General features: G+C 47.3%; 1 protein-coding gene across 1 annotated transcript in view; it reads left to right on the top strand.

The window, feature by feature from the left end:
- The first annotated feature begins 1,203 nt into the window (after positions 1–1,203).
- Positions 1,204–17,156, top strand: part of CHN2 (chimerin 2) — a 263,982-nt gene continuing 248,029 nt past the window's right edge. Inside the window, exon 1 of the mRNA XM_040964549.1 lies at positions 1,204–1,430. Coding sequence (XP_040820483.1) covers positions 1,382–1,430 — 49 coding nt within the window. The 5' untranslated portion in view covers positions 1,204–1,381. The remainder of the gene's footprint in view (positions 1,431–17,156) is intronic.

Here is a 17,156-nt window from a genome sequence, read left to right as displayed (position 1 = left end):
TTCACAGTTTTTCTGTTGCTTCAGGATTGAAAGGACCGATTATCCTGCTGGGAGCGTGAAATAGACTTAAAAAAAAAGGCTGTACGATATTTCCTCCCAGTGAAATTAATTTAGGTTTAAATACAGGGGGAAACTGCCCACCTTGTGCTGTTTTTCTCTCTCTTACGCACCTACCACACTGGAGCGTGCGCGCGCTCACACACACCCCTACCTAAGCAAGTTCCTTACACTGAAAGGGTACAGTCAGACCTGCTGCCAGTCTTGGGGCTTTTGTGAGACACTCGTGCTGGGCGCGGACAGAGAACCTCTTTCTCTTTGATCTTGGCTTTTGTGCGGGCCTCTGCTGGCCCATTTGGAAAGCCCGTGCCTGTGAAGGCGGTCTCAGAAGCCTCGCGGCCCCGCCGAGCGTAATCCGTGATTTGGACACTTCAGCTGGAGGGATTTCCTAGGTGTTTTGGGGGAGCAGGGCAGAGGTCACTAGCTCCAGGGCAACAAAGGACAAGTTAGAGGGCTGTGGAAGGCACGCACTACTACAGCCACCTCTGAGTCCCCTTGCCCAGCGCGGTGTCCAGGGTGATCCCGCCCTCGCCCTGCGGGTCGCCGAACCCCACTACCTCTCGGGCTCACCCCATCATTTCCCCCGCCCCGTTCGCCTTCCAGACCCCGGGAGCAGCGCCCCCGGCGGCCTTCCCGGCACCTCAGGAGCCGCTCCTGCCTCCAGCCTCCCCCGCCCCCGCCTTGCCAGCCCGGGTCGCCGGAGCTGTCAAGCCCGCGGCAGCTGAAGCAGCCCCCGAGCGCCCGCGGCTCGGCTCCTTCCTTTGTGTGCGCCCGAGCCGAGTTGAGGCGGAGGGAGAAGAGGGAGGTCGTGTTGTCTGGTCTCCCGCCGCCGGTGCCCGCGCCGTTCCAAGTGCGGTCGCGAAGGCGGGAGTCCGGTTGAGGGGGCTCGGGGTCTTGGCGGGGCGGCTCGGGGTCGCCGGCGCGCCGAGTCCTAGCCGCGCGCCGGGCGGCGGCGACGGCTACGGGGAATCGGCCCGAGCCTCGTTCCTCCGGTCCGCCCGTCCGTCCGTCCGGCTGGCCAGCCGGCCACCCCCGCCACGGGTGCCTCGGACTCGCGACTTCCCCCCTCTCTCCGTCCGACCCCCTGAGAAAAGCGCGCAAAGGCGCGGAGAGGGACGGAAACCACAAATAAATAGCGGCGGCAGCAGCGCGTCATCTGGTGGAGCAGGAAGTGCAGGCAGAGTCCGGAGGCTCGTGCTTTCTGCGCGTCCCCAGCACTTTGCCATGGGCTGGGGGCCGCGGAGGCTGCGAGCGGCCGGCCCAGGGCAGCGGCGGCAGCGCCTGCAGCGCGGCTGAGGGAGCAGCGTCGCGCGGGGCGCCCGAGATGGCAGCGTCCAGCAACTCCAGCCTGTCCGGTTCTTCGGTGTCCTCCGGTGAGTTGTAGTCCCAGCGGGCGCGGCGGCCGCGGCGGGGCGCGCCCCCTTGCCCTCATCCCCTGCGCCCCTGGCGCACACCTCGCTACCTGTGGCCTGCCGGCTGAGAGGTTGGCCACTCTCCACAGCGGGGCTGACTGGCTTACGGGAAACACTGGCTCGGTTGCCCTCGAGCCCCTGGGTGCCCACCGCATCTTGGCGCCCACAGCTGACAGCGCTGGGGGGTGGGAGGCAGTGGCGCCCTCCGTGTGCGGGTGCTGAGCGAGCCGGGTTCGGGCGCAGCAGGCTGGCCGGGGAGGGAGCCGGGCAGCCTCGCACTTGGAGCTGGGGGCAGGAGGCACGGGCCAGGACGGGGTGAAGCGGGTCTCCCCGACCTGTTGGCGGCGCGGCGCTTACCACCCTGGGTACCCAAATCCCAAGCCGAGCGACGGAAACCCCTGGCTCCTCACAGACTGGCTTTTCTTTGTTTGTTTCAGAAATTAGCTCTGTGGGGACCCCTCGCTTGGGGCAAAGGTCTGACTGAGATCGCGGCAGCGGGAAAGGATTGTATCCTGGTCCTGGTGGAAGTGGGTTAGGGGTAGTGAGGTCGAGCCCAGCTTCCGATTCTTGGCTGCCTTAGGAGGCGTGTGTGTGTGTGTGTGTGTGTGTGTGTGTGTGTGTGTGTGAGAGAGAGAGAGAGAGAGAGAGAGAGAGAGAGAGAGAGACTGACTCTCCTTTCCATGGACATTTTCTTGTAATACTCTTCTAATTTTACTTTGAAGGCTTACATTTCCCCCCATCTTCAGTGTGGCTAAGCAAAGGGAAAGCTTCTATCAGCTTTTCCATGGTTGATCAGTGGGTCTCACTGGAGGAAAAAAAAAAAAAACATTTGCTGATGGCGCTGAGGGAATAGGAACCGGCAGATGCAGCTGCTGGGGTGGATTTCAGAGTATGACAGGTTTCGGGTCAGAATGATGCGCTCAGCCTACTCCCTTGTCTTGGTCATTGAGAACTTGGATAGCCAGCCTTGAGGCTAGTGGTGTAGGATCCACTACTGCAGGGTGTGGGAGGTCCGCAGTACTCCAGGATATGTTTGATGTATTAATATAGTAGGAAGCATTTTTGTATTATTGTCCCCCCCCCCCCATTAAACTCCAACACATTTTGGGAGGCATGGGACAGCCAGCCTGGTATAAAAGGAACTCTGTCTATAGATACATACCTAATTAAACCATAAATGCAGGGTGAATTTGGCTAAGGTGCAATTGTGATGTGGCTCCAGGTGATGGCTTGAAAGCCATCTGTTATCTCTTTGGCAGGTGTCCTTTTAGGGAAATGTCACTTCCTTTCTCCAGGGGGACCGCCAGCTCATCAGAAACAGGGGGCTGTTAGGTTTGCAGCCTAGCTCGGTTCTGGAAGTAGCAGCCCATGGGGCCGAGCAGGCCTATCTTATTAAGTGCAGCAACAAGTTGGCCGCCTGTGGTTTTAATTCTGAGAACTCAGCAAATGCTACGGCTTATTTTTAGTACTCCCCCAAACCACGGTTGCTGTTTTTCAATTCATTTTGGTTGACTAACATCGAATGTAAAATACAGTGATGCTAGTGGCTGTTGGCACGTGGCCTTCCCTCCCCCAGAAACTGCCCGCGAGAGAATGAACTGGTGGCGGGGTGGCAAAAGCACAGATGAAGGGAAAAGGGACAGGCGCGGTCTGATTTTATTGGGCACATTATTGTTCTCATCTTGAATCAACCTGATTGAAACCCTAACTTAGCTTTGGGAGGGATAGGCTGGTTGGAAGGGGCAGAACGGCTATGACTTAGAGGATGGTCATTGCTTTGCAGGTAGGAGAGACATGCTCACCTGTTTTTGCTGTACCTGTTTTGGTCCCAGGCAACTGGGAGATGACATGAAAGCTGAAATTCAGAAAGTGGATGTGTGATGTGGGGGTGCACCGACTCCCACTCCCTAATTCACCTATTCTGTCAGGCACTCTGTCTGCTAAAACCATGGAATTGCGGTTCTCTGCTTAAGCAACCATTGTTACCATTGTGTGGATCATGAATAATTCAGAAGATAGAAGCAATTCACACCTGTGAAAGGTGTTGGGCAGGGAAGAAGAAAGGCTCTTTGTGGTGGCAGCTGGACTCTCCCAGGCCAGAGTCTGAGAAATTAGGACACTGTGTGCATCAGTTACTGCTGTCGAAGACCTACTGTGTGCCAGGTAGCAACCTGTGCACTGTAGCTTTAAGGAGGGGAATTGAGGAGGATCTTGGGGGTTTCCTTAGACCTCTGGAGTTATTGTCTTTGAATTATGACTACACCGCTGACCAGGGGAATGCCTTGGGATGAGTTGCTAACTTTTTGCAGCCTGACTCTACTCATGCGTAAATGAAGCTAACAGTAACATAGGACCTACTTCACAAAAGCATTGCTGGGGATGAAGGAGATAATGTGTGCAGAACATTGAGCACAGATCCTAAGGGCTTGTTGCAAATCCACTGAACCTCTTTGGGAAAGGCACAAAGGGGTTGAGGCTTCAGGTACTGGAGCAAGCCCAGCACAGGTAACACGTGCTGCTTCCCTCCAGGTGAGTGCAGACGTTGAGTTCCAGGCTCATTACGCATCTACTGAGCATCTTCCAATTCAGTCAGAGATCTGTGTTTTTGGAGTTAGAAATGTGACCCAAGAGAGCCTTTCCCTTATCTGGTAGCAGCTGAGACAGACAAGCAGGTGGCAGTCTGTCTTCTGGTCTGATCAGAGGAACTCTGTGGAGGAGCATACGAGGGATGAAAGTCAAGCAGAAACAGGGTTCAATGGAGGTGACCTATGCGTTGGGCCTTGAGGATTGAATAGGAATTTTCCAGAAAGCTGAAGGAGTGTGGGGACCGCTTGTGGATAGCTGTGCTTGCCGCCTCAAGGACAGCGTCAGGCACAACTGCTCTGTGGCTGGCACACCTGTGGAATCCATGGGATGCACTGGGGCCGTGGCACACGCCTACAGGGACAGTGGATTGTGCAGCATCCAGTGTGTGCAGAGGCGGACCCCGCATGGGCTTCCTTTGAGGAATAGCCATGGGAGGCTGAGCTTTGGCTGTGTTCGCAGAGTCAGGATCTAATAATTGACTCAGTGTTATGCTCAAAGTTATCTGATTTTCCTGAAAATAGGTTCTCACTTGCTGTTGTTTAACTACATCACCCAAGTGTGTCATTTATTCTGTGCTACCAACTGAGACATAACAAATGAAATAATCAGGTCAAAATTAATTTAAAAATATATTTTCTGAGAACTCTTTAGAAATTTTCTTCTGGAATATTCAATTATGTGCAAAAGAAATTGCTTTGCCTTCGTTTTAATGATAACTGCTGGTAATTAAATTTCATAATCACCTAGATTGGCAGGAAGGTTTGATTACCTTTATTATTTTCGATCGCAAAAAAAAAAAAATCTTTACCCTTGAGCTTTTAATCTAGTCTGTGGTACTTGATTATATTCTGAAATAAACAATGGTTGATTTGCAAAAACAGTTTTCTTATAATCATGGGTTACATTTGCTTTTATAATTAAAATAAGAATTTTTGGGTATGTTAGTAATGTGATTTCAAATGGATAATTTCACAGAGTCTGGAAAAAAAATAAACCCAAGCAAAGTAATAAATGAAAAAGCTGTGAGATATTTTCCAGTCACTGAACACGATAGAAAATTAAATATTAAAAGAGACACCCCTCCACACACACACACACACACACACACACACACACATACCTTTCACACTCTGGGATAGCAAGTTGTTAAGACTTTAAAGACATAAGCACACAGCATTATAAAAATGAAGTCAACATAGTCTTTAAATTAAAATGCAAATGGAAAAAAGTAAAAATCAGTATTATGTGTGGAGTCATCAAAAGCTTAATAGAGGTGTTTATTATACAGCAGTAATGGGACCAGGTAAATGATGATATTTTCTGTTGTCACTCTGGTGTTCACACTAGAAGAGGTACGTAGGATTATCCTTACTGATTAATGAGGGGTCATGACCTGTGCTTGGGCAGGTCCTCTGTTGCCCTGCATGCAGAAGGCAGCCTGAACAACGGCAATTCCAGCAAGCCTTGAGTATATGTGTTCAGAAGTTCCATGAACCTCATTCTGCAAAGTGGAGTGTTGAGACTGCAACAGACACCCTTCTTTTGGACCTTTGAATTCTTCAGAAAACTTCTTCTGGAATACACCATTATGTATAGAAGACATTTCTTTGCCTTGTCTGAATGATAGCTTGATAATAACATTTCATAATCACCTGGATTGCAGAAAGATTGGATTACTTTTTTTTTTTTAAAGATTTATTTTATTTTTAATGGAAAGGCAGATATACAGAGAGGAGGAGAGACAGAGAGGAAGATCATTTGCCTGATGAGTCACTGCCCAAGTGGCTGCAAAGGCTGGAGCTGTACCTGTCCGAAGCCAGGAGCCAGGGACCTCCTTCAGGTCTACCACAAGAGTGTAGGGTCCCAGGGCCTTGGGCCATCTTCGACTGCTTTCCCAGGCCTCAAGCAGGGAGATGGGAAGCAGGACTGCTGGAAATAGAACCAGCACCCATATGGGATCCTGGCGCGAGCAAGGTGAGGACTTTAGCCACTAGCTACTGTGCCAGGCAGTAGCTTTTTTTTTTTTTAATTTCAAATCATACACAAAAAAATTGTGATAAAAAGTTGCGATATAAAACTATGAGATAAAGCCACTAAGCTGAAAGTAACTCTTAAGAGAAACCATTTACTCAGATGAGGAATGTTGGTGCTTGCTGCTCTTCTGATGGTCTTCCTGCCTGTTAGAGTTCCCTGTCCTGGGGTAGTAACTTAGAAAACCCAAGTGAAAGTGCCAGTGGTGAGGAGGCTCTGGATAAGCATTAGTTGGGGTGGGTGTGTACACGTGGGCCCACTGGTTTGTGTGTTTTTGCTGAAATGCCAGTTTCCCCCACTCATCCCATGAACTGTACTGGATGTCTCTCTTGTTTATTTAACTTGAAAATTCTTAGTGTGTTTGTGTGTGTGTGTGTGTGTGTGTGTGTGAAAAAGAGAGAGAGAGAGAGAGAGAAAGAGAGAGAAACTCCTGTAACTCCTACCTGCTGGCTCAAATGCCCACAAAGGTTGGGACTGTACCAGCCTGAAGCCAGGAGCCAGGAGCTGGTTCTAGGTGTCCCCTGAATGAGGCAGAAGCCCAGTCACTGGAGCCATCACCTGTACCTCCCAGGGTGTGCCTTAGCGGGGAGTTGGGGCCAGGGACTGGAACTGGGAGTGGAATGCAGCCACTCTGAGGTGGGAAATGTGCATCTTGACCTGCATCTGAACTGCCAGGCCAGATCCCTGACCCTACCCAGGGCTTGAGGGGTGAGAACATCAGGTGGTGTCCAAGGCCAGCCTGTGTGGGGATGATTTGTTCCCTGGCTGCCGCGTGGGGCTGCGCGTTGTCCTGCTGAGTGCCGTCTGCTGCCCCGCAGGGCACCCTGTTTGTGCACAGTGGTGGAAATAACCCAATAACCCTTGGCTTGGAAGACCTGCAGGTTACCAGCATCACTTTGGGGTATGTTTTGGAAAAAGTATTTTCTGCCAGAAGAACAAGATTCCTGCCTAAAAGGATGCAGGGAAAGAGAAATGGACCTAGTGATAAACAGACGTGTGATTAACAGTGTCTACTGATTGCTCACCAAACGTTTGTCTCTTAGGAATGCATGAAGGGGTCTTTAAATGCTCATGGAATGTGAAATTCAAGAATAAGAGAAATTTCAGGGGGAAAAAAAACATACCTATGATAGGTTTTCAAAAAAATTACAGGAAATGCATGGAATTTCAGAATTTTTGAACCGCAATACTTTTATTTTCATTTTCTGTATAGTTTTTGAACTTCACTTCTGTGTACATTTCCTATTTCTGAAATATCTCATTTAATTTTTGAAACAGGTGGTTTTTCCTTCTTCCATCCTCTCTCCCTTCCTTCCTTCCTGTCTTCCCTCTCTTTTTTTCTTCTCATCTATTATATCCAGAGTTCTGTTTAGAGTTGCTGCTGGAACTCACACATTGGGTTTGCATTCTCTGGGCATCTTCATGCTTCCACTTGGTCCTTAGGACAGGGGAAGCTCCCCTTCTATCTGCATGACCTCTGCTCAGAGGGTCAAGGTGGACAGCTTGACTTGAATGTGAATTGCTTTGCGTCACAGACCACACTGATGTCTCTCAAAGTTATTAACAAACACAGAGGTGTATTCACAGTCTAGGCAGCTCAAGGCACTCCCAGTTAGGAAGATGCTGGTCACATTGGGAGTTGGCTCTTCCATGGGACCTATGTGGTGTCCACTGGGATGCTAAGGTCCAAGGCTTGGGATGAGTGTATTGCCCAGTGTCAAGGAAACATGCTTTGCAGGCAGTTGGAGATGTCCACCGGCTGCTTGTGCAAATGAATTTTCTCCTGTGGATAATCAGTTGTCCATCTTGTGGGACCTCCTTTTGAATGTAGTGCTCATACTATGGCCTTGTTTGGTTGCAAGAAATTGCTGGCTCTAGCACCCAGTCTCAGACTAGTTGTAATATATCATCAGCATGAAGTATTATTTGAAATCAATCTCTCAAGCTTCCATAAACATCCCCTAATAACAGTGAGTTGGACTGAGTAGGTTTAGAATGAGAGAAGGACTTTGAGTGTCCTTTAGCTAGTTTCAATCTTATGTGAGTAGAAGCCGAGCCTGGGAGCTTGGGAGCTGTCCAGTGGGGATGGAGCTTGGGCTGAGAGTTGCCTTCTTGGGCCTGGGGTCCCATAATCTCAGCTCTCCACCCTCCTTGCTGGCTCAGCTTGAAGAGTAGCATCATCCTTAGGGAGTTTCTTGTAGACACTTTGCTGCCTGGCTTTCGGAGTGGCTGTTCTATTTAATTATTGAATACCTTTAAAAAAAGAAATCGTAAAGTGCTTTCTTTGTATTTTAAATGGGGCTCAGATCTCCAGATTGTTGTGCTGTAGGGACCAAAAGACTTGAGTAAGCCAGGCCTGCTGTAACTGTTTGTAGGTCCGCTATGTAAAGTAGTAGCTGTTTTGCACTAGATGGCTGCTAGCCATATATGGCTATTAAAACTTAGGACAAAATCTTCAGTTCTGCAATTGAACTAGGCACATTCTGAGTGCTCAGTAGCTGTAAGGCCTTACTGCTACCAGGTTGGAGTACCCAGATACAGAGCATCTGTATTTGTTGTGCTGAAAATTTTGTTATTCTATTGGAAGGTTTCCCCACCAGTGTACCTGATTGGTAGTTCTGAGACAGGGCTCTTTGTTATGTAAATTAACAAGTAAAGGGCCCAGTGTGGTAGTGGCTAAAGTCCTATCCTTCAACCTGCCAGGATCCCATATGGGCGCTGGTTCCCACTTCCCATCCAGCTCCCTGCTTGTGGCTTGGGAAAGCAGTAGAGGACAACCCAAAGCCTTGGGGCCCTGTAGCCACATGGGACACTCGGAAGAAGCAATAAAAACAAAATAAATCTTTAAAAATTAAGAAGCAAAGAAAGGATAGATCATTTGGTGGAATATTCTCTCTTCTCTCCACTGGTACTCTTTATACTCTGTTGCACTGATTCTGCAAATTGACTTTTTTTTTTTCAAAGGATTTCTTTGTAACTTGGAGGAAAACTGGAATGACAGCTGGAGGATGGCATTACAGAGAGTGATTGAAATGTTTATTAAACTCCAGTCCAGAGGTTGGATTGAAACTTTCTAAAATATGCTCTGCTTTTTCCCTAATGGTAACTCAGTTTCTTTTTTGAAACGACTGAACAAGGAATTGTAATTTTACTCTCCATGAGGGAAAAAAAGAATATCTATGGCCCGAAAAAGTTTGTATCTCTCCATGGTCTTGTTTCTGAAGAAACATCATCAAGAAAATAGGGAACTTGGAGTGTGTAGACAGAGGTTGCTGGCGCCATATCCAAGCTGTGTTATTGTAAAAGAGAGTTTCTGTCAACTGAGGCATCGACCAACAGTTCAAACTGGAAGTATTTCATTTCCACAAAAGGCCCAAATTCAGAGAGGAGCAAATACATTGGTTCTCAGAAAATAAAATTAGCTTTTGGAATTTTCAGCACATTTAATTGGGGAGAAATGCATGCAAATGAGATGCGGGAACATGCCGGTTCCTAAGAAAAGGAAGCAGGCCTCCTTGAACTTCTGCCGTCTCCAGGCACAGCAGCAGTGGGGAGGTGAGGACGTGTTGAGTATGACGCTGCTGTCAGGGGAGAGGTGGATGTTAAGGAGTGTGAAAATGGCATCACCACAAGCCTGGCGCCCATAGCTTGTCCTTTACTGCACCCCGAGCTCCTGGAACAGAGGTGGGAGGAATCACAGTCGCTGGATAATCACCTTAGGCAACTCCTCTCCACCAGAGACCTGGTTCCTGGATTTCATCATGCCCGTCATTGCCCTTTGTACCCTCAGTATTGGCTAGGTATTGCCTTTTCTTTTTTAAGGAAGTGAAGCTTATATTCCCTTATTTGTTCAGATAAAATACCACACTGACACTGCCAAGTTCTTTTCACAGATGCTTCTGATTCCAAGGAATCCACCTGAGGGACAGCAGCAATAGAGGAGGCAAACATATGGCTTTGAGGGTTGACCTGCTGCATCTATCAGAAATAGTCAAAGAGTTGCAAGGTGTATCTATGTGGGCTTGATTCTGCAGTCAGCATTGCCCAATAAAACAGTCACAAGTAGCTACTGAGCCCTGAGCCACCACTGCTCTCTGAATGGGGATGTGCTGCTCTCTGAAAAAGTGACACCACACTTTGGAGACTTAGCACAAAGCAAAAGAGCATGTGAAATCACTCATACAGGGGCTGGCTCCATGGTGCAGTAGGTTAAGTCTCTGCTTGTAGTGCTGGTATAAGGGCACTGGCTTGTGTCCTGGCCGCTCCACTTCCCATCCAGCTGCCTGCTGTGGCCCTGGAAAAGCAGCAGAGGATAACTCAAGTCCTTAGGCTCCTGTATCTGTGTGGGAGACCCGGAGGAAGTCCAGGCTCCTGGCTTTGGACCAGCCAAATTCTAGCTATTTGTGGAGTAAACCATCAGATGTAAGATCCCTCACTCTGTCACTCATTCTGTCTTTGTAACTCTGCCATTCTAATAAAAATAAATCTTTTAAAATAATTGCTTATGCATAACAAACAATATAAATTATGTGGCAGTGATAACATTTTGGCTTTATTAGGTTAAATAAAATATGTTAAAATTTATTTTTATTTACTTAAATTTTTTTTCTTAATTGATAAGGCAGATTTACAGAAAGGAGAGACAGAAAGATCTTTAGTCTGCTGTATTCACTCCTCCAGATGGTTTCAATGGCTGGAGCTGAGCCAATCTGAAGCTATAAGCTAGGAGCCAGGAGCTTCCTCCTGGTCTCTCTTGTGAGTGTAGCCTCCCAAAGCTTTGGACTATTTTCTGCTGCCTTCCCAGGCCACAAGCAGGGAGCTGGATGAGAAGTGGAGCAGCTGGGACAGAAATTGGAACCCATAAAGGAACCGGGTAGTTGCAAGGGAGAGTTAGCCCTACTGAGCCATTGCACCTGGACCCTGCATGTTTATTTTAAAATATTCATGTATCCGGTAGAAGATTTGCAAGTGAGTGTACAGCTCACATTGTATCTGTACTGGACAGCACTGATCTGAACAGTGAGAATGGTGGGGGTCTGTATTGCGGAAGTTGCTGGACATAATCTGCTGATTCGCAGCCTGGTGGCTCCCAGGGTGTTGCCCTGTCTTCTTTCCAAGCTGGAAGCCTGCTCTCATCCAGCCATGCCATTGAGCTCTGGCTCCTGTTTTATGCTGGACCCCTAGCATGGAGAGAGAAGCCCTTCATTCTTCTGAATCTGTTCAGTTTCCTGAAGATGAAAAGTCGTACAGAGGGACAGGTTGGAACTATGGTCAGGTGTCTGTTTGCACAAGTTTTTGTCTAGTTCTGATTTTAATTCACTGTAATTCTAGACTTCCCATGTTTATTGGTTACATGTGTGTCCATGCCTCCTGTCATAAAAAGCCGAAAAGGTTAGGAAGTTGGGAAAATTGTTGTTTATTTTTCCTTTATCAGTGGCGGCCTTTATAGTAAAGAAGCCTCCCCAAAATATGCATGTGTGTACACATAGGCATGCAATGGATCAGTGACATGCATGTATGTATATACATGTCCCTGTATGTTTGAATGAAAATATAAAGGCACCAGAGAGCATGGAAGTGAATTAGTTTCCAAGAAAAGTTATTGCCAACCAAATTGATGTCATATATAAACTGATATCAAGGGAAATGCAAAGTCAAGCCTAGCATTACTTTTAGTAATGAAAGAATGCACTTGGGATTATGCTAATCATATGTTGATATTAATACACATAATTTGGCTGCCTAATACTGATTTAAGTTGCTCATTCAAATTCACTTTATAAGAGAAAAATTAGCCTTTTTATTTTACTGTGCTTGTGCCCACAGACAGATTGTTAAACCATGTTCATTAGGTTTATAATACTATTTTGCTGACTTTCTTTTTTATGATTTGATTTATTTTTATTGGAAAGGCAGATTTACAGAGAGAGGAGAGACAGAAAGATCTTCCATCCACTGGCTCACTCTCCAAGTGGCCACAACGCCCAGAGTTGAGCTGACCCAAAGCCAGGAGCTTCTTTGGGTCTCCCACATGGGTGCAATATCCTAAGGCTTTGGGCTGTCCTCGACTGCATTCCGACTCCACAAGCAGGGAGCTGGATGGGAAGTGGAGCAGCCGAGACACAAAGGGTGCCTATAATTAGCCACTGGGCCATTGAACTGGGTCCTGTTCTGCTGGCGCGATAGTGTAATGGTTAAAGTCCTCACCTTGAATGTGCCACGATCCCATATGGGCACTGGTTCTAATCCCAGCAGCTCCACTTTCCTTTCATCTCCCTGCCTGTGGCCTGGGAAAGAGGTCGAGGACAGCCCAAAGCTTTGGGACCCTGCACCCGCGTGGGAGACTCAGAAGAAGCTCCTGGCTTCAGATCGGCACAGCTCCAGCTGTTGTGGCCACTTGGGAAGTGAGCCATCAGACAGAAGATCTTCCTCTCTGTCTCTCCTCTCTGTATATCTGCCTTTCCAATAAAATTAAGTAACTCTTTAAAAAGAAAAAAGATTTGCCCGTTGACTGGTTAGTTTCTGGTTGGCGGCACAGTTTGTTCAAGTCTGGTGTCTTTTCCCCTTCTGCGTTTGATCCATGCGTGGAGTTGAACGTACTCTCAGGGACCAGGGTACAGGTTTTCCTTGTGTGTAGGATAATACGCCCTTGGGCTGAGCTTTGCTCCTTTGAGAGCTTTATACTGGTTTTGTGCAGCCAAACTAACCTACATTGCTTCTTTCTTTCTTTTCTTTTTTTTTTTTTTTGAGACTTATTCATTTATTTCAAAGGTAGAGTTACCAAGAGAAAGAGCAAGAGAGAAAGAGATATAGAAATAAATGAGAGAGAGAGAAAGAGAGAGAGAGGTTTTCCGTCTCCCCAGATGACTGCAATGACCAGTGCCTGGAGCTCCATTTAGGTTTCGCATGTAGGTGACAGGCAGGACCCCAGCACTTTGGCCACATCCCACTGCCTTCACAGGTGCGTTAATAGGAAGCTGGATTGGAACTGGAGCAGTCGGGAATTACAACTATTGCTTGCATGAGATGCCTGGTGGTGGCTTCACGTGCTGTACTGCCGCAAAGACCCCAGTGCCTTCTTTTTTAAATACAATTTTTCTACCTCAAGGAAAGAAGCAACTGAATGTGCTTTGGTACTTTGCTGAAATCATTACTATCAGAGTAAGATCAGGGATGGAACTGCAGCAGCTCCTAGGCAATTCCAGATGGAAGACATGCTGTTGAGTTAGTGCCATTGGCCAGAGCATGGTCATTTCCACAGCATTCGTTTGGTTCTGTTTTCTAACACCAATCGTAACCCTAGTGGCCTTTTGTAAAGATACAAGCAGGCTTTTGGAAGAGGTGGCCCGCCACTGTCTGACATTTCCACAGTTGCTAACCCGGTAGCGCAGGTAAATCTGTCTGGATCCGTTGCAGTTCTGGCTCCTGTGCCTTTTTGCATTCACAAGGCCCATCCATCAGCTACTTGCAGAGAGCATTGGTTTTCCTAGTTTTGCTTTCAGTTTTGGTTTTTGAAGCTTGTTTCTAGTTTCCATTCTTGAGTTTATGAGCAGATGTGGGGTTCAGTTGGATCGTGGATGGCAGGGTTGTTGTGTGACAAGCACAAGAATTTCAAGGGTCTGATCCAAATTCCAGCACTGACTGCCTGTACTGAGCTGGACCTCACTGAGGGTCCAGTTTCCCATTTATAAAAATGGGCTAACAATACTAGGGTGAATCACATGTACGAACGTCTGCGAAATAAACTTCACATTTTGAAACATAAAAATCCCCGGTCTCTTGACATTCTCAGTCTAATAAGATGTTTCCTAGGCTTAGTTCCAGGGTGGCTGGTGACTCAGTACTCACGATTTTCTAGAACTGGAAGCATTGCCCTCTGCTCTTCCTTGAGGGGGGTTTCCAGCCCCCTGGAGCAAAACCAAACCAGTTTAGAATGTGTCTATTCTGTCTTCCTCTCACATTACCGATGACTTTCTAAATTCACTTGTGGGGAGGGAATCCTAAGGGGACCTCACTATTTATACTTTCCCTTCCAGAGAAGTGACTCCTGTTTAAAATTAAACTTTATATATTATTCCATATAGGTGCTTGCTTCTTGACATATGAAGGGGTTGAATGCTGATCATTTGTTGTCAATGAAAGATACCGATAAGCTGAAAATTCATGTAAGGTTCCTAGTCCAGCAAATGTCCTAGCTCTGCACACAGCCTGCTGTAGGATTTCAGGGGGTTCCTCTCATGGCAGCCCAGCTAACTGAAAGCTACCCTCACAGCCACTGGCTAGTAGCCACAGAGAATCAGGTCTTCTAGTGCAGAGCCAGGAAAGTATAACCAGACTCCAAATAGGGTTTCTGCTGGATGCTTATGACTTTTTTGCACCATTGTAAAGTCAAAACATTCTGAGCCTCCTGTTATCAGTCAGGGACTGTGGGTGTGTGTGAAACAATATCTACAGTAGACATGCAAGTTTTGAAGTGCACCAGCATAACCATGAGGAAACCACAACCCAATTTAGGAGTGATGGTGTCCTTGTGTTGGCATCTATCCTCTTCTTCCTTCCCTTCCCCATTTCTGTTCTTCCAAAGGGAATCACTACCCTAAGTTTCTGCTTACACCCTTGCTTATGTTTTAAAATTATTTTATCATGGATGACCAAAATACATGGCACCACAGGGTATTTCATTTTTGTTATTTATTTGAGAGAGAGTGAATGTGAAACAGCTAAAGCTAGTCTAGGGCTGATGTTCAGAGCCAGAAATTCAATCCATGTCTCCCATGGGCATGACAGGAGCCCAGCAACTGGAGCCATCTCTGCTTCCCTCCAGGGACTGCTGAATGCAGGGACCTGAAGTCAGGATGCAGAGCTGAGCATCAGAGACTGAGCTGGGTCTTGAACCCAGGCACTTCCAATGTTTGGCACAGGCATCTTAGCTTCTAGGCTAAATACCACCTGTAAGGCACATTTTTGTTGTCATTGTTGTTCCCTGCTGAATCCCCTGTACTTACTGCAGTGCCTGTCATGCAGTAGGCATTCAGTGATTAGATCCTCAATGAATGAATGGATATGCCTGCATGCCAAGCACTGGCTTAGAGGGAGTCACTTAGCCTCTTTATCTCAAGTGTAAATGGGCTCCATGAAGACCCATCACTGGATCATAGGAGCCATTGCCTTCAGAAGCTGTTAAAAAATGAATTTGTAAAAAATTGATAGTGCAAGCCTGGCACGATGGTATTCAGGATAAGTCCTTACCTTGCAAGAGCCTGAGTCCCATGTGCATGCCAGTTCACATCCCTGCTGCTCCCCTTCCCATCTAGTTCCTTGCTTGTGGCGTAGGAAAGCAGTAGGGGGTGCCCCAATGCCTTGGGACCCTACACCCATGTGAGAGATCTGAAAGAAGCACCTAGCTTCAGATCAGCTCGGTTTTGACTATTGTGGCTATTTGGGGAGTGAACTAGTAGATGGAAAATCTTTGTCTCTTGTTCTCTCTGTCAATCTGATCTGCCATTCCAATAAAGTCAAATAAATCTTAAAAAGAAACCCTGATATGAATCCTCTGCACTTGGTTGTAATGGAAGACTCTCAACAAAATCATGTTGGACTTCTCTAAATTAGGGCTTCTGAACTTGATTTGAAGTTCATGGACACATTTTAGGAAGGAGTAGTGAGTGCTTAAGATTTATTTGTTTTTATTGGAAAATCAGATATACAGAGAAGAGGATAGAGAGGAAGATCTTCTGTCCAATGATTCACTCTTCAAGTGACCACAGTGGCTGGAGCTGAGCTGATTTGAAGCCAGGAGGCTGGAGCCTTTTCTGGGTCTTCCACATGAGTGCAGGGTCCTGAGGCATTGGGCCGTCCTTTACTGCCTTCCCAGGCCACAAGCAAGGAGCTGGTTGGGAAGCAGGGCTGCTGGGATTAGAACCAGCGCCCATATAGGATCCCGGCACATGCAAGGTGAGGACTTTAGCCACAGGGCCACAGCGCTGGGCCCTAGCGAGTGCTTAAGAAGTTTGAACAGTGAGCAATACTAGAGTTAGAAGACTTCTTTAATGACTGTGGGGTGGACCTAGAAAAGATTGGGCAAGGTGAAAGCAACCAATAAGAAGACTCCTTGTATGTTGTGACTCTTCTTCCCTCACAAGTCCAGGCAGGCAGATCCTAGAGGTGGAACATAGACTTACTGATCCCTGGGACAGGGCAGGTTGGAGGAAAATTAGAGAATGACTCCTCATGGCAATGGGTTTCTTTTTTTAGGGTAATACAATTTTCTCAATGTGCGTTATGGTTGCACACATTTGTGAATATGTTAACAGACACAGAAGAGGGCTTAAAAAGGAGAAGGGAGATGAGAGGGCTGTAAGGTGAGCTGATAAGATGATAGTAGGTTAAATATTCACTGGACGGAGTGCTTGTCACTGGAGAAGAGATGTTTCGGTGTGTGGCTGGTGACGCCTGGTCAACATGTGGCAGTGCTTTTTGCTTCCCATTTTTATGTTCTCATTTATCTTTTCCAGCTGCCGCCTTGACCTCTCAAATGATTCCATAGAGACTTGTGCCCTGTGCCTGAATGGTTGGCAAGGTCAACTCTGCCTCCATCTGCTGAAGCCACCTTCTCTTGCCTCCAGAAGGCTGGCGGCAGGTCTCCTGTGCTGATGCTGGATGAAGCTAACAGGGCGTTTCTCATGACTTGTTTGTTAGAGTCGTATCCAGCTCTGCAAGCCTTGGGCACAGCGCTGGGGCTCTCATGGGAGGCCGTGGAGCTGAGTTTCCTGCTGTGTGCCTGGCACTTCTGCCGGTTGCCAGCACCAGGGTGCATCTGCTGCTGCCTTCCTCTGCCCCTGCTAGATGAATGCTTTGTGCAGAGGCTTCCAAAAATATCATCTGCTGGCTCTTTTGTTGTTTCCAATCAAAGAGCCGACACCCTTTGATCGCATGGATCACAGAACGGTGCGATAACTACTTTGTTAGAAGGACTAAAACACTACACAGGTGTAGCTGTCTCAGATGTCCTCCCATTGTTTACTTTTACCCTAAACAAGTCAAGAAAAAAATGCATTTGATCAGATCAGA

This window comes from Ochotona curzoniae, unplaced genomic scaffold, assembly GCF_017591425.1.
Source record: "Ochotona curzoniae isolate NIBS_2020 unplaced genomic scaffold, NIBS_Ocur_1.0 scaffold_3835, whole genome shotgun sequence".
Classification (NCBI taxonomy): domain Eukaryota; kingdom Metazoa; phylum Chordata; class Mammalia; order Lagomorpha; family Ochotonidae; genus Ochotona; species Ochotona curzoniae.
Note: the sequence above shows the minus strand (reverse complement) of the source record. Positions and strands in the feature narration are given on the sequence as shown.